General features: G+C 41.2%; 1 protein-coding gene and 1 non-coding gene across 2 annotated transcripts; both read right to left on the bottom strand.

The window, feature by feature from the left end:
• Positions 1-2404: 2404 nt before the first annotated feature.
• On the bottom strand, positions 2405-5429 carry RPL37 (ribosomal protein L37). The gene is made up of 4 exons (XM_026058142.1): positions 5354-5429; positions 4459-4594; positions 3984-4068; positions 2405-2643 (listed from the first exon to the last, which is right to left on the bottom strand). Exons 1-4 carry the CDS (start codon positions 5354-5356, stop codon positions 2574-2576), a joined length of 294 nt encoding a protein of 97 aa, XP_025913927.1. The 5' UTR covers positions 5357-5429; the 3' UTR covers positions 2405-2573.
• LOC112962190 lies at positions 2726-2806 on the bottom strand. The gene has a single exon (XR_003252227.1). It is a non-coding gene; the product is annotated as a small nucleolar RNA SNORD72 (small nucleolar RNA).
• Positions 5430-18991: the final 13562 nt, after the last annotated feature.

Below are 18991 nucleotides of genomic sequence, written 5' to 3' on the forward strand. Positions count from 1 at the left end.
ATTAGCTTTATCAACTGAAGCATGTAAGAATTAGTACAGGTATATGCATTTTTTTTCTTCTTACTCTCTACAGCTTATTTAAAAAAACAAAAAAAAAGGAAAAGCAGCCCCTCAGCTGTGAACATAGAACTCCGGATTTAAGGTAACTCCCTGGTTGGTTGCCTGGTAAAGGTCAGTAAGGATTTTGACTATGGCTCATCATGCATTCAACAGCTGCATTAGGTCTTGCCATCCTTTCAAGTTATAACATGGACTGACACACAGACACAGACAAAAATACTGCTCCATGGCAGTAAGCTGAACTCCTGCTTACAAGTTTGAGACTGTAAAGAAACCCCAGCCCTAAAGCCAAGCTGACAAAGATCCTTTTTTCTTCTCAAATTCTGACACATTACACTTTTGGAGCTAGACATACCAAAGCTATCAATCTGCCACCGCAGGCATTTGAATAGCACTTTCTACCTCAAAAAGACCTTACTTTCAATCATCTTGTCACAATTTTAATCAGTCTGAAAGACGATGAATTTCGCTGTACACTGGCCAACGTGAAATTTAATGATTTGATATATTTTAACTAGACCATTTAATGGTCTTTAACTGCACCATGCCTATCAGCCTGAGTGATGCAAAAATCACAAACAACATACATACCTATCCTAAAAAGCTTCAGTAGACCACCATTATAGGTCAGTCACAGTAAGACTGAAAATTAACTTTAGTGGGTATAATTTTGAAGCACTAATTCTTTGTAGTATTTTCTTAAATGTTGAAAGCTGAACTACTGCCTCAGTAGTTTTCAAGTACATAATGAATCTTTTATCAGTATCTTCTCATAACAATATTAACTCCCTAGTTTTAGATACTGTTTGGGAGAGTAACAAAAAAAATTGAGGAAAAAGATTTATTACTTCCTCCTGCATTTAACTATTTTCCAGTATCTCATCACAACACACATTTCAGATGCACTTGAGTCCTGTGAATAGGTGCATGCATTACATGTGCAAAATATATTTTAAAAGCTTCAGCGGCACTTATTTTCAGACTTTCTCACAAGGACCAGCTGAAAGCAGTACAGCGTATTTGTTACAGGCTGTGAAAAGAACAGTAGGACAAGATTTGTTTTTGTTTAGAAGCAGCCTAAGTAGACGCACTGAGTTACTCAAGAGTGGAGACTATACTTCATTTATAATATAAGAAAGTGCAGCCAGCTGCACTCGTTTCAAACCTTGATGAAAATTTCATCTATGATTTGCACAAGCTGATACATTCTTTAACTGCTGACCCTTCAGTACCAACAAAGCAGCACACTATTTCTGATTACCAATAGTTTCACCATGAGTTAAAATAGCCTCAGAGGCTTAAAGCCTGTATCAGAAGATTTTTAGATTTTCTTTTATCTGGAAACCCTCTAAATCCTTGCAGCGATTATCATCCTCCATATTCCCAAAAACTCTTCACAACAGCATCTTATAACCATTTTCAAAAGCTGAGAATTTAAAAACCAGCTGAGTGACCCAGTAACACCCCATATAAAGTGCAAGTTTATCAAGTAGCAATCCACAATTCAAAGATGCTCCCAACTGAACCGCTCGCTTCCTCATCATACTATTAACTTATTCACATCTACATAATCAAATCTGATCTATTTGTGCCTTAACTCTGCACCCYTCCTGGACCACCCGGTTAACTTAGTTTTACTTAGTTTTTCTGCGGTGGAAGAGGATTACACTTCAAACACCCAAACCTTTATTTATTGGGAGTGATGTCTCAACTACAACAGATCTTCAATCCCTTACTGTTTAGCAGTAAGCCCCTCCAGGTTTGGAAGTTTGCTTCTCGGGCAAAAGGAATGGCCTGCTGAACAAGCAATATTTTGGACAGGCTTCTCAGAACTGCCAGCTACAGAGCACTGAACAATGGCTAAGACCAGGAATCCCTTCTTAAACTTTTCCTTCCCAGAACACCACTTACAGCCATTATTCAAGTTACTATTTCTGAGTTAAATTCTGACTCTCCATGCTAGAGTATCTTGAGTAATTTACAGTCACAGACTTACAGGCAAGTAAAGGAAATCTAYAGTGCCAACATTACACTTCTCTTGCAAATGAATTACGTCTCTACAGCAGATAAAAAGCCCGTTCTCCCTATTTGAAATCTCAGCATACTGAACAGCATACTGAATGAGTAATTAATGTGTATCAGCCAGAAGCTTACTGCTCCATTATTTGCTCTGTAATTAAGATTTCGAGAATAGAACCAGTAAGGGAGTACCAGGAAAAAAAAAAAAAGAAGTTGTCAGTTAACTATAACCATTAGCTACTGGTTAATGAACAAAGAGAAGCCTTTTTAAGTTCAGCAGAGATTATGGTCCATCTTTTCAAGATGGAGATGCTGTCAAGTAAGAGTCAATTAATGGATTATGTTTAATGAATCATCTCAATCCATCACAAAACTGTGTGTGTGTAAACATATCTTTTTTTTTCAGGAATCCCATATTTCATTGAAGTAAAACATTTATAAAAGCTGAAAATTTTTCTGGATAAGACCATTTATTTCAACAAACAGATGAGTCTTTATGATGAACTGGAGGCTGCAACAGCTGCTCTCTTGGGCTTCGGTGTGGTTCCCTCACGGAATCCATTCCTGCAAGTAGAAATACAGTTACTGCTCCAGGTTATATTTTCTAACAAGTCATGTTTTAGGTAAAATTCACCAGTTTTTGTTCAGCTTATCTCAGTAATGCACTGAAATCACTATGAAATTCATATGTTCAGACATTTTTAATAAGAAACATCATTGACAAGCTGTCTGGAATGAGCAGCAAGTTTTTCTCTCTTCTGCTAGAGTAAATTCCATTTCTTCAGACAGGAAGATTTCAGCAAATGAGTAAACACTGCAAGACTGAATCAAATACAGCACAGCTATTGAAGGTACTCCATATTTTGTGTCCCTACTAAGCAACTCAAAAGGCTTCATTTTTGTTAGTACTGAAGTGCAATTTTTCTGTTAAAAAAAAAAAACACACATTCCTCCAACTAGACAGTAAGGAAAGAAGTGGAACACAACAAAAGAAAAGTCAAGTTCAAGCTCACTTTTGGATATGGCATTTCTACTTCAGCAACACTTGGTGGAAAGAAGCAGGTTGCAGTTGCTTAAGTTACTTTCTGGCTGCTGCTAGGCAAAGCCTGTGGCTGACCATGAACAGAAGGCAAAATGAATCCCTCAACTACAGCCTAGTGCCAGGACTTCAGAACCCCACTTTTCACTTCTACATTTTCAGGAAAAGACTTTGGAATTACTTTTTTTAATCCAGCTTTCCCAGACATTGGGCTAATGGTCACAGAATTGTATTTTAGAACACGAAAATCATACAAAAGAGATTCTTAATGAGTTTCTTAACATTACGATACTCCTATAGCACCTCTTAAATACAACTCAAAGCTCTGTAACAAGTTTTAGAAACTTGTACCTCGGAGTCTGATTTTACAGCCAGTCAGCGATAACTAAATCACAAACGACAGAGCAACTACTGAAATATTTCAATTCCAAACTTTTTTGCGTGCAGGGGGAATTGGAAGGCATCTCAAGAATTGTCTTACAAAAATCCACATGAGCACAATCACTAAGTAACTCACAGATAAAGGCAGTTCTACATGGAACATCATACCTTTTGAAGTGTGGCCATTTTATAGCAAGAACCCCAGTGTTCTGTACTATCTACCCATATTAGAAACAGTAAAGCTTTCTATACATCCTATGTATGACTAATGAGCAAGCTTTTTATCCCAGAAAGAATATGCTGTCAGTTATATGAATACAAGATATCCTTTATTTCATGACATATTTTAAAAGGAAGTTTAAGATCACACCACACTAAATATATTAATTAAAAAAGCAGCATTGAGTTTGAATGATATACCCTATAATTAGGTGAAACCCATGCAAGATTTCACATTACACTAATTTATATTAAAACATCGTACCTGAATCGACGGTAGACCTTTTTCAGGTGCCTCATGCGACCTGTACCAGTGGTGTTGCGTCTTTTAGCCTTGGCACTCCAGTTATCTAAAATATATACATTACTGTTACTCACCTGCATCACCTGCATGATTAGTTGCACAATACATTTGAATAGCACAACTATGCAATCTGACAGAAGCAGAAGAATACTAATTCCGCTAAAATAAACCAATTTCTATATAGTAATACTGCACAATTACCATCTGAATTATAATTAAGAGCGCTAACTTCAAAAATTTTAGAAAAGCTTCAAACACGCTGCAAAATGACAATGGTAGTCTTTCTTGGCTAGAAAAAACAGATTTCTCAATTGAGAATACAGTTGTCTTCATTGCATTCATATAAAATCCGAGTTACTCATTGTCACTTTGCTGAAAAGAGGACAAAGCAGCAGCAAGTTTTTAAACTCAGGACAGTTAAAAGTTTCTTACTTACACTTTCTCTTACGCTTAGCAGGGTAACCACATTTCCCACAGGTAGATTTCTGGAGATGGTATGCCTTGGACCCACATCGACGACACAAAGTGTGTGTCTTGTTTCGCCTCTTACCAAATGACGAAGTACCCTTCGTCTGAAATACATTTCAGGACATCGCACGTTATAAGTACTACTAGGACATACAAGTCACATACATCAAAAAAAAAAAAAACACTCTTCCAAAAAACATGCACAAATTCACGAACTAATGAACGTGTCACAGACACAGGAACACAAAAGGTTCCTTATAGCTCTCTCGGCCGTTGTCCTCCCACCCCCACTCCCCGCCCAACGGTGGAACAGAAGCGGCTGTATCACTCCCTCCCACCTCCCCCGACCCCGTCAGTGACACAGACCTTTCCTCAGGACAGGTCAGTGCGTTACTCTTTCCCTGCAGAGCAGCCACTCTACCAACGCTCCCCGAGGAGGCCTCGGCGATCAACCCCCCTCGCGCTCCGGCACCCGCAGGGCTGCCTCAGCCCCAGAGGCAGCGGCCCTCCCGCCCGCGGCTCCCGGCACGGAGGAGCCCCCGAGCCTGCCCCACCAGGCCGGGCCCGCCAGGGCGGCGACAGCCGCCTCGCCCGGGGACGAAGCGCCCCGCTGCCGGACGGAGGCCGCACGGCGCGGCTCCCCGCCGGGGCCCNTCTTGCCGGGGCCCGACGCCGTCGCCATGGCGACCGACGGCGCTTCAGCGCGGCCACAGGGGCTGCGAGGCTCAGTAAGTAACGGCCGCCGCGGCCGCCCCGGCCCCGACCCCGGCCACAGCAGCGCGCAGGGACGCGCCGCGCCCCCGACGGCCCCGGCGCGATAGCGGATGGTGGCGGATGCGCCGCGGCCCCCGCTCGGCGCTCACCATCTTCCCCGGCCGCCAGCACCAAAGAGGTCTAGCCCCGCCCCGCTTCCGCTATATCCCGCCCCGCACTTCCGGGTGCGCGGCCAAAGCGCTCCGGCCGGGCGCTGGGGCTGGGCACGGGGTGCCCGGCCCGGGAGAGAGGAGCTATTCCCTGAGGGCCCAGCGCCGTTGCGCAGGCGCGCGGGGCCGCGGGGGGGCAGGGCCCGGGGGGTCGGGGGTCAGATACATGTGGCCGTTGACGGGATGCCCCTCAGCCGTCTCTTCTGCGGGCTGAACAGGCCCAGCTCGCTCAGCCTCTCTTTGTATGCGAGATGCCCCAGGCCCTAAATCATCTTCGTAGCCCTTCGCTGGACTTGCTCCAGTAGTGCCATGTCTCTCTTGTACTGGGGAGCCCAGAACTGGACGCAGTACTCCAGCTGTGGCCTCACCAGGGCTGAGTAGAGGGGGAGGATCACCTCCCTCGACCTGCTGGCGACACTCTTCCTGATGCACACCAGGATACCATTGGCCTTCTTGGCCACCAGGGCACATTGCTGCCTCATGGTCAACTTGGTGTCCACCAGCACTCCCAGGTCCTTCTCCGCAGAGCTGCTTTCCAGCAGGTCAGCCCCCAACCTGTCCTGGTGCATGGGGTCATTCCTCCCCAGGTGCAGGACCCTGCACTTGCCTTTATTGAGCTTCATGAGGTTCCTCTCCGCCCAGCTCTCCAGCCTGTCCAGGTCTCTCCGAATGGCAGCACAGCCCTCTGGTGTATCCGCCACTCCTCCCAGTTTTGTATGATTTGCAACTAGTCCTGAAAATAACAATTAGAGGATATTTATATGTAGATATATGTAGCTGGTAAAGAAAATGTTTAACACTCTAAAGTGGCTTTACTCACACACAATTTTTAACTATATTCAATGCGTGGTCTCTGAAATACCCCCCATGCAGCTGTTCACAAATAAAGCTCCTCTTTAGGCTACAGAATGAAGTCCTAGCCATATTTAAACATTCAGAGGAAAACTATGTTCATGATTAAAATTCATAGACTTTCTTGGCTGTAATATCATGTAATTTCAAATGCCATACTGCCATAAAAAAAAAGTCCCTACTGCACTCTCTGCTTGTTCATGCCCCCCCCCCGCACATCAGATGACAGTCTAACTACAATCTAAAGCATTGTAATGGACACCATTAATGTAAAAAAAAATAATTCAGATGCATCATTTAAATTTCTCTTATAAGAGTTGATTTTATTTTGGGGAAAGAGATGTATACAAAGAGAACTTGAAGAAATTTGTGTTTACCTTATCACCAGTTCAACATTTCCTCTTCTAAAACAAAGTCAGAAATTGATGATAAACCCACTTTATTTAACCTTGACTGTAGATGTATGTAACCTTGTTGAACAGCTCTTGATAAAACTCCATATTTATCTGATAGACTGGATCTTATTCTCTGTGCTTCTGGCTTAATCAAGCTGGCAAAAGGTAAAGTTATTATGGGGGCCTGCCACAAGCCAGCAAACTGTGAGGAAACCTCCTGCAATGAACATGCAGACAGTTGAACTCACGTAACATGGAATTCTTCATCCAAAAACAGTATAATCACATGACAAAATCCCTAAAACAATTAAGCCTAATCTGAACTGTTGCATATTTACTCTTGGACAAATCAGTCTTGTACAGTTGTCTCGGTAGGAATTTATCTTCATTTGTTTCCTGAGTGTGGCCTCTCATTGCATTCCTTGTGTACTGGTTTATATGCTAGGAGGCTTTTGACTTCCTCTAAGGTTGAGGGATGAGGCAAAAAGTCATTTTGACTTTAGCAAGCATTGTTTCCAGACACACAAAAATGTGGCCCAGGCTGTTCACTTAGCTCTTTCATTTTGATTGGCACCTCCCTCCCAGAATCAAACCTAAGGCGGAGATTTTTGCTCACACGCATTTTACTTCTCTTGAAAATGTAGGAATCTAGTATAAGCCATTCCTCCATGGTCCTTCTATAGTCAAAGGAGAGGAGGAGACACTTCCAGTGAGTAAGTCATCCCATCTTAAATTAGGTGTCTAAAGTAGGCTGGATAAAACATCCTTGGGAGGAACTCATCTTCCATTAATTCTAACAGGAGCCTGGGCAGCCCCCTTAGCCTAGACACATAGATGGCTGAAGTTAGGTAAAATGAATTTTACCTCACTGACTTAATGAAATATTTTTATAGCGATCTGCCTTTCTTGACAAAAATTCAAAAGAGAAAACTCAGTGGCCTGTGGAAGAGATGCCATGCAGAAAAAAAATCCCAATTAACTCAAATAGTATGAATACATTCTTCAAGCAGGACTGGGTTTTATTTCTCCAAGCAACCTTGCTGTTTGTCTTTTAACTAGTGTTTCCTTTCCTCTTTCTTTCTAGTTAGATCTCAGAAATCTGGAAGATGCTCTGAAGATATTGGACAAATGCCATGGCAACAGCCTCCAAAGGAAGTATGTTAGTATGTGTGCTTGCAAGGATACACTGCCAAAGGAATTATTCTTGTCCTGTGTGGGATAAAAATAATCTTGTGCATTTACATGTTTTCAAACCTGTTAAGAAAGAGATTTTTGGTATCTTCTCACATTCTTTAGTGTTCAGGAGCACTGGAAACTTATAGAGTAGGGAATGGGCAGAGCTACAGCTGACCCAGTACCATCCCAGAAGCTCTTAGCCCTCACACAGGAGGTGACTGAGGGTGGAATTCATTGCCTGCTCAAAACCCACGGACTCCTGTACTAACAGCTACCAAGTGGCACAAGGCTAAATTCAGCACTGGCTATTTCACCCTTCTCTTATGCAATAAGGAAGTAGCCCAAATAATTTAGAAGATGACATGCCTGGATTTCAGTATTGTCTCTTCAATGTAGGGAATAGCACACTGTTACTGCGCTGGGGGTCTCTGTTCCACCACAGGGTCAGCACAGCACTTTCTGTCCAGCTGGCTCTAGTGACAAGGGAGGTTTAATAAATACAGTGGAAGGGGATGGCTATCTCTGTATCCCCTAACGCTGTGTTCTGCAAGCTGTCTGATCTGGCTGTGGGTGAAAAGCTGAAGCAAAGAGTAACACTGGACATGCCCCTCCTTTTCTTCTTCTATCCCTCTGGGGTACAAGCCCCTCTATCTCAACCCCGATTCCATCCAGGATCCATAGACCTTCCTGACCTCATTTCTCTGCACTGACACTTTGCTAGGGAAGAGGGGGAGAATTGCCCACTTCCAGTCCCTCGCCCCAGCTGAAGCAAGGCAGTCTTGTAGATAATTCCAGCTCATGGACAGAGAGACTGAAAACAGGGCTGGCTAGGCAGTACAAAGTGAGGTGGATATCAGCACCTAATAACTTTAGTGGCATTTGTTTTGCATAGGTTTGGTATCATACTACTACATATCAGCATCGCTAGGGTACATTACAGCCATACAGGCCCTGAGGTGGGGGGACTGGACTTGCTCCAAAGTAGAATAGTTGTATTGGGTCTATGTAACTTGAAGACTACTGAAAGGACTTTTGCGTGGCAAATACAAGACTGATATCCAAACAGCTTCTGCCCGATGTCACCATATGGCATTGTACCACTTACTTGTGCACAGGTAGAGTGCACTTTGCACAGGTGAGGAGGACTACAAAGGACAGAAACAGTTAAGATTCAAGCTTGATTAGTGTGAGAAGCTAGCAGGTGTTTGGTACCCAATTTTCTTCAAAGACGCAAGCAAGCTCAAGTCATTTTTTCTAAATGTGTTCTCTTTGATCAAAGGAATGTTTTTTAGCTCTTCTAGGGAAATGAACAGTTTGACGTAGGTAGCAAGGTCTCGGAAAGTCTGCAGGAGAACTGAAAAATTTAAGGGCAACATTTTCATGAGGTTCAATTTGGATACCTTTGTTTCTGGATATCATCTTGATTTTCAGAGATAGACCCCTCTTTGGAATTTGTGGGGAATAAACCACCTTTAATATCTGCTACAAAGCACTCACAAGGACGTCTCTTATGAAAACATAAATTCACTTTTATGGTATCCAGATTCTTTGTTTTGAAAAGAAAACTTTTGTGTGTGAATTAGAACCAGGAACATTGGTTCACCACAAGATGACAGTATAGTTCAACTAAAACCTTTCTCCTAAACAACTCAGGAAAAACTCTCTGAACGGTAACAGTAAATTGAGTCAATAAATTGAAAATAATATCATTTGTACGCAGTTCTTAAATCTCTATGACAATAACAGAAAATGTGAGGAAACAACAATGCGTATGGAAAAGACTGTTGCATCCTGCTAAGAAACTAATGAATATAATRCAAAATACTTTCTATTTGTTTAAAATGAAAACGAGTAGAAGAAAATTAAACATCTGTCACTGTTAGACAGTGAATTACTCATTCAAATATAGTGTAGATGATCAAAAAATGATCTAAAAGGCTTTGTATAACAAAACTTATGCAAAGTGTATAAAATACACTTGATGCTGTTGCTTCCTGTAACTGTTCCTCAGTGGGAAAGGAAGAGCTCCTTTATCACTACTATATGTTATTTCCATGCAGTCAGACGCTTACTTTTCCATGAAAAATGACTTCACATGTAGCACATGTGAAATGAATGCCAGGGTTTAATAATACAAATCAATTATTAGAACTCATATGTAAGAGGTTCTCCAAGTGTTTGTTCTCAATACTGAATTAGAAAGAAATTTTCAGAAACTCTCATCCGTGATGTCATGAATAGCCTCCTACTGGTAATCATATAACATCCCTTCTGCAATGACAACAGTGCTCATTCAGAAGTTACATTAGGAGAGCAATATATTTTTTTTTTATTACTGATCAGTTGGACAAAGAGACCAGATAGTTGTCTTCAGACCACTGACAAGTGCTCAGAGAGTAAAACTAATTGTAGATCATGTCTGAAGCAGGACTACTTAATATACCATCACAAATAGACACAGCAGGAGCAAGAACTCCCACTCAGCTGCATTTTTTCACATGCAAAAGCTCCGTCTGCAGTAAGGGGGATCTTTACATTGGGGATAGCTGGGGGTGGGGGGGGTCACAGGTCTTTCCCCACCAGAAATGCCACTAAAATCTCTTTGTTGTTCTATCTTAATAGAGGAATAGGGGCAGCATAAAACCGTGGAGGTTTATCTCCGCTGTACAGCAGAGGTAACTACAAACCTGGCACGAATTTGTTACACAGTGTAACAACTTCGTACAGAATTTTAAAACTTCCTTAGATTTCTTCTTTTTTTTTTTAACTAATGCTTAGACACATTACAGAGAAGTGGTGCATTGTCTCACCATTGCAGTAAATCTCAGAGGGGGTTTCCTGGCTCTCCTCAAGCTCGCAGAAATGGCTGTGTGATGATTTGGGCTGAGCACCAGAGTGGGTGCATGCAAGAAAATTGCAAGTTCCTTTACAAAGTAGTGGCCATTTTTTCTGTTTTCTATTGTATAACAATTAAATATTCTTGTCTTGTTAGTATTATTTTGATAACAAACAACCTATACTGTTCTTGTTTTGGTTGATACTGTTGTCTGAAACCTCTGTTACATTGTTCGTGAATGCATGCACACACACACATCTAGAACAAAATTTTCACTTGAGATCTGCACCAGCATTTGAACCACCACAGTCCAGAGTTGTAGTTTGTATCACATTCCAGGTTGAAAGACCCAGCTTCAAACCACATTCCCTTTAAATTGCCCAAAGGATATTTAGAATAATCATTAGGAAAACTTTTGTACCAGTATGGAGCGGCAAGCACTAGACTTAACAGTTTTTCTTCAAATAGTTCTGGAGTTTTTAGAAATAGACTGGACAAATGTTGGTTTGGTAAAGCAGTACTAGCTTTAAACAAAAACTTGTCTGATTCAAGCTGTCAAACACCATGGCTAGACACAGACTATCTAAGCCCAGATATTATGGCCAAAATTTGCTAACTGGGAATCCCAGGTTTGAGGATCTAAATATGCCTAACAATGTCAATTCTTTTATACTTCCAACTATTCTGGTACGAACAATCTATGGGCATGCTGACTCTTTGGAGAAGAAATATGATTTGAATTGGTTGGAAAACAAAAATCTTTCCTGAAAGAAAGGTTGAACTAAAAGTCTTTGCCAGAAGCTCAGAAAGGGAAGCCATCTTAAATTTAAGACTAAACTGTTGGCTATCTTACTCTCTCAGATTTCTCACTTCTTATGTAGAGTTAGGCACTTACCTATGTATATCTCTGCTGTGACATTCCCTGAACTCATCTTTGCTTCAAATATATGTGAATGATTTTACCTTTAATAAAACCATGTGAGTGATTTTACTTCTCACCAGCTGTTCCTTAGAACATGACTTGTTGTCAAATGTTGTTCATCTCTTCCCAGAAGACTTCTGAGCAGCTGGTGAAATGCACATGCATGCCTCAGTGGCTTCTGTCTCCAAAGGTAAGAAGGTAATTTGATTTTACAAGACCCATCCAGATTTGGCTTCTGTTAGTGCTCAATGCAGTGGTAGAGCATTTACACAGTACAGAACATTTTCAAATTTTCCATGTATGTTGCCATTATAGAGTACCCAAGTGCATGATTTAATACAAAGGTGCGCACAAAATGTGCATTAGGTAAATATAAGGTGTCTGATTTGCTTTCAGAAATGCATATTTCCTTCTAAAAATATTTGCTGCCAAGCTGTACTTTAGATCTAACATTTGCAGAAAAAAATACGTATGTTTACAGTAAGGTGGAAGGTCAAAGAAGAAAACATCAGAGAAGATTGGGGCACTCAGGTTTGTCTGAAAAAACAGTAAAAAATAATCTTAATTTATAATTTGTTATTTATTTACTTTATCTCACATCTCATCTCAGGGATCCTAAAGAATTTACATTTGTCTTGCTCTGGGACTACCAGAAATGACAGCTTTCACTGGTCGGCCTGTCTCCTCTCTAAAAAGTAAAATAAAGCTCACTTTAAAGTAGGAAAACCTGTCACTTGTACACCATTCTTTGCCCTGTATGAAATTGTGTGTATGTTTTTTAATAGTCAGATGTGAGACAAAAACTATAAGAAAAAAAGGCTTTTCAGTGAAATGAAGAGGACAAGTCAAGTTCTAAATGTATTGAAGATAAAGCCTGTTCCCCTGGGTGAGGCAAATTAGCCTTCCTTCATCAAAATCACTGTTGCATTTTATTATTTTCATTAGCTCAGGACCTGCCCTAAGTACAATGCTTTGCTAACACACATCAGCTCAAGTCTGCATTTACAAATGTTATCTTCTGTTTATTCTGGAAGATATTTTTCCTGTATCAGGCAGTTTTTAGCTTTCCATTTACTGGAACTGAGACATCCTGGTTCCATCAGGAAATTCCCCTGACAGCCCTGTACGCTGTCCATTTTATACTACTTCGTTTTAATAAAAATAGAGGACAAAACATTGCTCGGCCTTATTAGTGTGTACAAAGAGGACATAGAAAAGAAGTGGAGCTTTTTGAACTTTTCCTTACTTGCTCGCAGCACGGAGCTTGCAATGCCTTGGCCACAGGAGCGAGCTCAGACTAGCACGCGCGAGACAGCAGGCCCTCAGCGCAGGTTCGGAGGGGAAGGGATGTGACCACGGCCCCGCGTCTCTCTCCCGCCTGGCTGGCAGGGCACAGGGAGATGCTGCTGCTCCTTGATCTGCCAGGCGGCACAGAGGAGGAAAAGTATCAGATGGGACTTTCCAAAATGTCCAGTTCAGTAGCTCACGGCATTTTGACGAGCGTCTGTACCTGAGCACCCTATGATCTCTGAAAGGCTGACTGGCTGTAGTTAACTCGGCTGCAGTAACACGTACACAGGTGACGGGGAGCATGCCTGCGCTTAGGGTTTAACATGTTTGTTAGTACTTGTTAGAACTGTTTCATGGGAAACAGCTATTGCTGTAATGTCTATGTGGAAGTTTACAGTTTAAATAACTTATTTTTCAGTTGTGTTTGAACATATGTTAAGTGGAAACTCAGCCTAAAAAGTGGCTGCTTGAGAGAAGGGGAAAAATGCCTGAGGGAGTGTTGCACTGTAAAAGGATCACAAAACTGCGACAAATTCCAGCCTACTTACTCTGTGTTGCTGTGTTTTAACATCCCAGTAAAACATCGTAACCCTTGAAGAAACAACATTGGTAACTGACTTTTTCTGCTGAGTCATTCAGCCATTTTCCAGGACTGAAGGTGCCTTGAGCCGGCGCAGGCTACGACGCCTTCCCGAGGTACCCTTCGCGCGGCTGGTGGGCTTTCTGTGCGGCAAGAGGTCCCCGCGCTGCTGCTGCTGAAGGCACAGCGTGCAGCCCCTATGCATAGCGGGGTGTCTGCCGCTCTTGCCCACACGAAGGAAGAAATAGCGGGCTTCAGTGTCCACTGTGGTTTCCGTGTGCTAACGTTAGCACAAACCCTACATTTTACATTTTCTCCTTGGACTGATCAATATTTATCTCTTTTTTTAAATCATTCATAGAAATCTCCAAGCCATGGGCTGGCTTGAAAAAATCTTGACATTGCTGTTTGCTGAATACTTTGTCCTGGTTGTCAGCCGCTTTGTAGGTTCTTTGCCCAAATTAGAAACATCATCATTTTAATCCATCTCATGATGGTCTCTCAACCAAATAAGCACAGAATGGGATTGTTTACAGGCTAATTACGAACAAATGCCGCCTTCAGGAATGCAGGTTCTTTCAAAATACCGGTAGTTGCATGGCTTAGTAGGCAGAAGTTCCCTGAGAATTTTATATCTGGATGCAACAAAGTACATCATTAATACCAGCACAGAAGGAGAAATGTATCCACCTACAAAATAAATTATGGAAGTACATTGGCCCTATGCTTCAGTGCTGTTCCTTTGAACTGAGCTGTGGGGACAGACAGAAACCAGACTGACTAGCAAAAGAACATCATACCAATTTTAAGGGCTTGTACACTTGTTGTAGAAGATGTAACAAGTGTATTGAGCACAGAGAAATGTCTCTGGAGCTCAGGTGAATCTCTGTTACTGTATCAGCCCTTTGTTATTAGTGGTAGGTGTTCTTCCTTCCTGGCAGTCTGATGGCTGTTTTGTGCACAGGCAGCCCAGAACCAGGGAGAACAAAAGTCAGCCGTGTGTCATTTTGGTGTGAGCACAATGCTCTACACCTCTGTTGTCTCACTTAAAGTTTGCAAAAGCTTGCTGTATTTGTTAAACTTTGTTTCCAGCTAGAAGATAGCTATGAAAACTCATTCCAGAAAGTTTCACAGTTGCAATTAGGATTAACAACTAACTTCTTGAGCAAGCTGGCGAAGTTTTAATGAATTTCAGATAGTCCTAAAAATGGTGTAGTTTGAAAAACTGGTAGGATCTGTTTCTTTCAAGTTCTGCTTTCATTTTCTTTCCTAATTCTCCTTTATAAGAGAGTAATCTTTGTTCTGCTTACTGAAAAATATTTTATAGGTTCTAAATTCAAAATGCTTGGAAACTTTCAGAGGGAAACTGATGAATTTTGAGGAAATGTTTTTGTTCAAAATTTGCTGCATGAAGCATTTTAGCTTTCTAACTAGCTACAGTAATAGTTCTAAAATATTTAATGCACATATACCACTGCCTCAGAGAAAACCTAAAATATAAAAGCATTGGCAAGGTTGCTAATGGCTGATGTTTGACATTCTATTTGTTGTACAAAGAACAATCAGACAGAGATGATATTGGACTAAAAAGACCTGGATCATCAACTCTAGGTCCTGGTATATCAGTCATTTCATATAAAACTGCTTATGAATGTATTAAACTGTATCAATTAAATTTATAGTTAAACAACATAAAAGAATACAAGAAAAAGATCAACAAAAACTTAAAACATTGGTTATGCGTGAAAAATTTACATTTTCTTCCCTTGAGGATTGATTGCTATGAACAGACTCCACAATTCTCAATGTGATTTAGTCTCTGATACACCCCTTTATGCACTATGTATGGGTTTGTGTCATTGGCTTTAAATACAAATGCAATATCATTCCACATTAGTCTGCTTCATGTGACTTTTCCTGTGTTAGCTTACTTAAAGTGTTTAAATAATCAGCCTGGCTCTCCAGTTCATGAAGTACACTTATTTTGTCTATGTAAAGGCTCACACCTCTATTCCTGCACAGGTATGTGTGAGCATATTGATATGTTATTGACGCCGTATCTCTGCTTGTGCACACAGCTAGTAAGTGAGCACTCAGAAGAGCTTGTGCTGAAGCCTTGACCCCTGTGAATTTCTACACAGGATTTTCAAGTTGAGATGGACTCAGAGTGAACCTAAGCCTGCTGCCAACCCTCAGCGATAAAGGCTGTTGAAAATCTCACCAATATTTACTATCCATACTGTGGTCACAGTCATCTCCAAAAGCAGATGGTTTAAACCTTAGCAATGATTTCAGCATGCAAATGTGATGACTGCTGTCTCTTGGAGGCATGTAGTAGTAAAAGTAGAAATGAAAAATAACTATTCAGCTTCAATGAACATCCTAATCAGTTCTGTCTGGATGACTGGTCTCTAGATAGGGTGGTGAATTTGGATGCCACCAGCATGTCCATGGGAGTGAAGCAATGAGCAGTGAGGGTGGGCTATAACCACTAGCCCAGGATCAGAAGCAACTGGAAGAGTTTGTGTGAGATGCTGGGTTACTGGCATTGAGCAGATGCAGTGGCTTGCTGGCTTTGCAGGCAAAAGGGTCTCCTTCCATCCTCCCTTCTCTCTTCCCACCTCTTTTCTCCCCTCTCTCTCCTCCCCGGCTGTACATTAGCACCCTCTCCCTCACTCTATTGCCCACCAGACCTTAAATGATCTAACTCATTAAAACAGCAGAAGACTACCCAGGTTTTTTGCTGGATTTATTTCTGTCATTGTAATAATTTAAATGGCTCACAGAGAGGACTGAAGTGTGTCAAAGTCAGCACCAGATGTGCAGAAGGAATGCACAGTGGGGACTGGAAGTGAAAGCAGGAAAGAGATGGAAAAGAGCAGAAGTAACTCACCACTTGGGACAGTTTCCAGCTGCTAAATCAGTTCACCATGTGAAGTGATCAGAAGATCAGAATCTAACTCTAAAGAATAATAATGATTTGTTTGTCCAGTGATAAACTTTGTGCACATACAGGCTGAAATGTCTGTCCTCTAGACAAAACTGATGTATTAATTATATACTACTAAATCCCTCTGCATTTTGAATTACAATAACATGAGCTCCTCTTTTCCAGTCTAGTTCATTCAAATTACAATTCTCATAGTCCTTATTTGTTTCACGTAGTTTCTGCAGCATATGTATTCCAGTATCTAAGGAAATATTCCTCCATGAGGTCCCTTGAGAGAGAATCATTTGTATTACAGTTAGCACAGTGTTAATGCTATTTGACATATTTCATAGAGACGCATCCCAAGGCATTGCCATTAGTCCTTGAAATGTGACAACTACATTAAAAGCAAAACAGGCAATTAAAGCTACTTTAAAAAAAGTTAGATGGCATTAGCAAACAGAAACAAATCCAAAAAACTCTCCAAGTCAATTTCACAATTTAAAACCATAATGGCAAGATGTTCTTCCTCCCCTCAGTTGTCACTGAATCCTTTGCATTTGCAGCAATCACGGCACACAGACTGTCTTTAGGGCTGTAATAGATAATGAACTTGGACAATAAAGACGCAAGACTATTAAAGCCTGGTAAACTATTGAGTAACCTTAGCATCAATCCTATAAAAGGATGGAAGTCTATAGGGAATAGTGTTAATATAACTATATTCTGGCTGACCTTAGTGTGAAGTAAAATACAGACAATAGCATTTCATGCTGTCTTCAGACCAGGCAGGATATCATTAGCCCAGCAAGTGAAGCATTGCATTAATCATTCTTGTACTAGAGTTATCATTTAGGGCAAGAAAAGAAACGCCTTGCCTTATGGCTAACTTTTTGTGTCTTTCTAAAACTACTCATCTTTTACTCCCCCAAAACTTCCTTTCTGAGTCTAAAGAGGATTGAGTTCTGAATAGACAGTAGAAATGCTTAGCAATAACTTTAAGTTGCTATGATAAAGCATTTTTTACTGCAAAAAGGTTAGTAGAGCAGGAATTATTGCCATTTTCGCTAAGAGTAAGGAAAGATCAGCCCTATCTTCTTTGTGAGTCACACTTTCTCCCTCACTTCTGTACACTCTGGGGAAGTTATTGGAGAGCTCCCTCAAGCAGGCCCCTTATCATAATGCATGTTGTTGTAGAAGTGCCCATGAAAATAGTCATAGATTGGGACAGTGCTAGGTGCGACATATTCCCTGACTGCAGAGATATTAGAGTGTAAGTAGATTATCATGCAACTATAAATAGAGTTATGCTTCAAAAACATACAAAAGTAAGAAATTCATCTAAACGGTCCCAAGCCTAAGCACTAAGTAGAAAAAAGTTACTGAAACTACCCTGTGAAATGAAAGAAGAAGCAACTATTCACAGTCCTGTTGTTGTAGAGGAGACTGAACAGTAGCCACTCTAAACCAGAGCTCAGTCATCTGTGTAAGGCGCCACGGGAGCCATGGAATTGCAGTCCTAGGAGGGACACAAGTCCAGCTCTAACCTCCCTCTGTTTTGCACTGTGTAGGTTCAGCCTCTTTGCCTTTGTCACTGCTGGAGCCACAAACAATATAAAAGCACGATCCTGCTTCCAAATGTAAGAAGGTAAGGTCTTCGGGCTAAGGTATCTGAAAATGTATGCTAAAAGGACAAGTATGGAGCTTGTACAAAAGCTACAGTTTTGTCTTGCTGTCATACTTCTTGCAAGAAGGCATTCCCTCAATATTAACTGATTTTAGTAAGGTATAGTTACTATCAGTGACCTTACTAAAGGCAGACCCCCAACACATACACATATTCTTTGCTAGTTGTATTTGGCCTCTCTTGTGTTTATTTGCATGTTCTGTTTGTGAGTAAATTATAGCATATTCTTACCTTGGGAGTTATTATAGCTAATGATGTACTTACACAAACTTAAATTGCTATCTAGGCTATTAAAACAGCTAACTGCAAGATCAAGACATATGTCTGGAAAGATAAAATATTCTTCAGAGTTCCCATATGAATTCTTTACACATTCTGGGCCTATTAAAGGGCTTAACTTGGTTTTAATCCTTTCTTACACAGGCAAATGACCACTAACAATGTTGCATAAATCAGGCATCAAACCGAACAGCACCATGAGGATTTCAGTCAAAAGCCATAACATATGTACAGAAGTGATCAAAGAGTATGAATCACATTATCAAAGAGGTTCATAGTTACTAAACCTGAGAAATCCCAAAGAGAGGCTCTGCCTTAGCTAAATTGGCTCTGAGGTTGCTAACCTCTGGGAAGTGGACACGGGCATCCCTGATGTGGATGGAGTAACGTGACCCAAGATCTAGGCATCTTCTTCAAGAAAGCAGGCCGTGCCAACAGAATGCAGCATTTTAAAGTCGCTGCAGAGTGATGCTATGACATGAAGTACTTGGTTTTCTGAGGATTGTGCAAAATTTTACCAACTAGATGTAGTGTCTGACCAGTTTTCAGATGGGGTAGCTGCTTTCCCATGAGGGCTTCATCCAGGCTCTGCTAGGATAAATGAATGGAAATTTCCCCAGCTGTGGCATTTT

This window comes from Apteryx rowi, unplaced genomic scaffold (assembly GCF_003343035.1).
Source record: "Apteryx rowi isolate R43461 unplaced genomic scaffold, aptRow1 scaffold_143, whole genome shotgun sequence".
Lineage (NCBI taxonomy): Eukaryota > Metazoa > Chordata > Aves > Apterygiformes > Apterygidae > Apteryx > Apteryx rowi.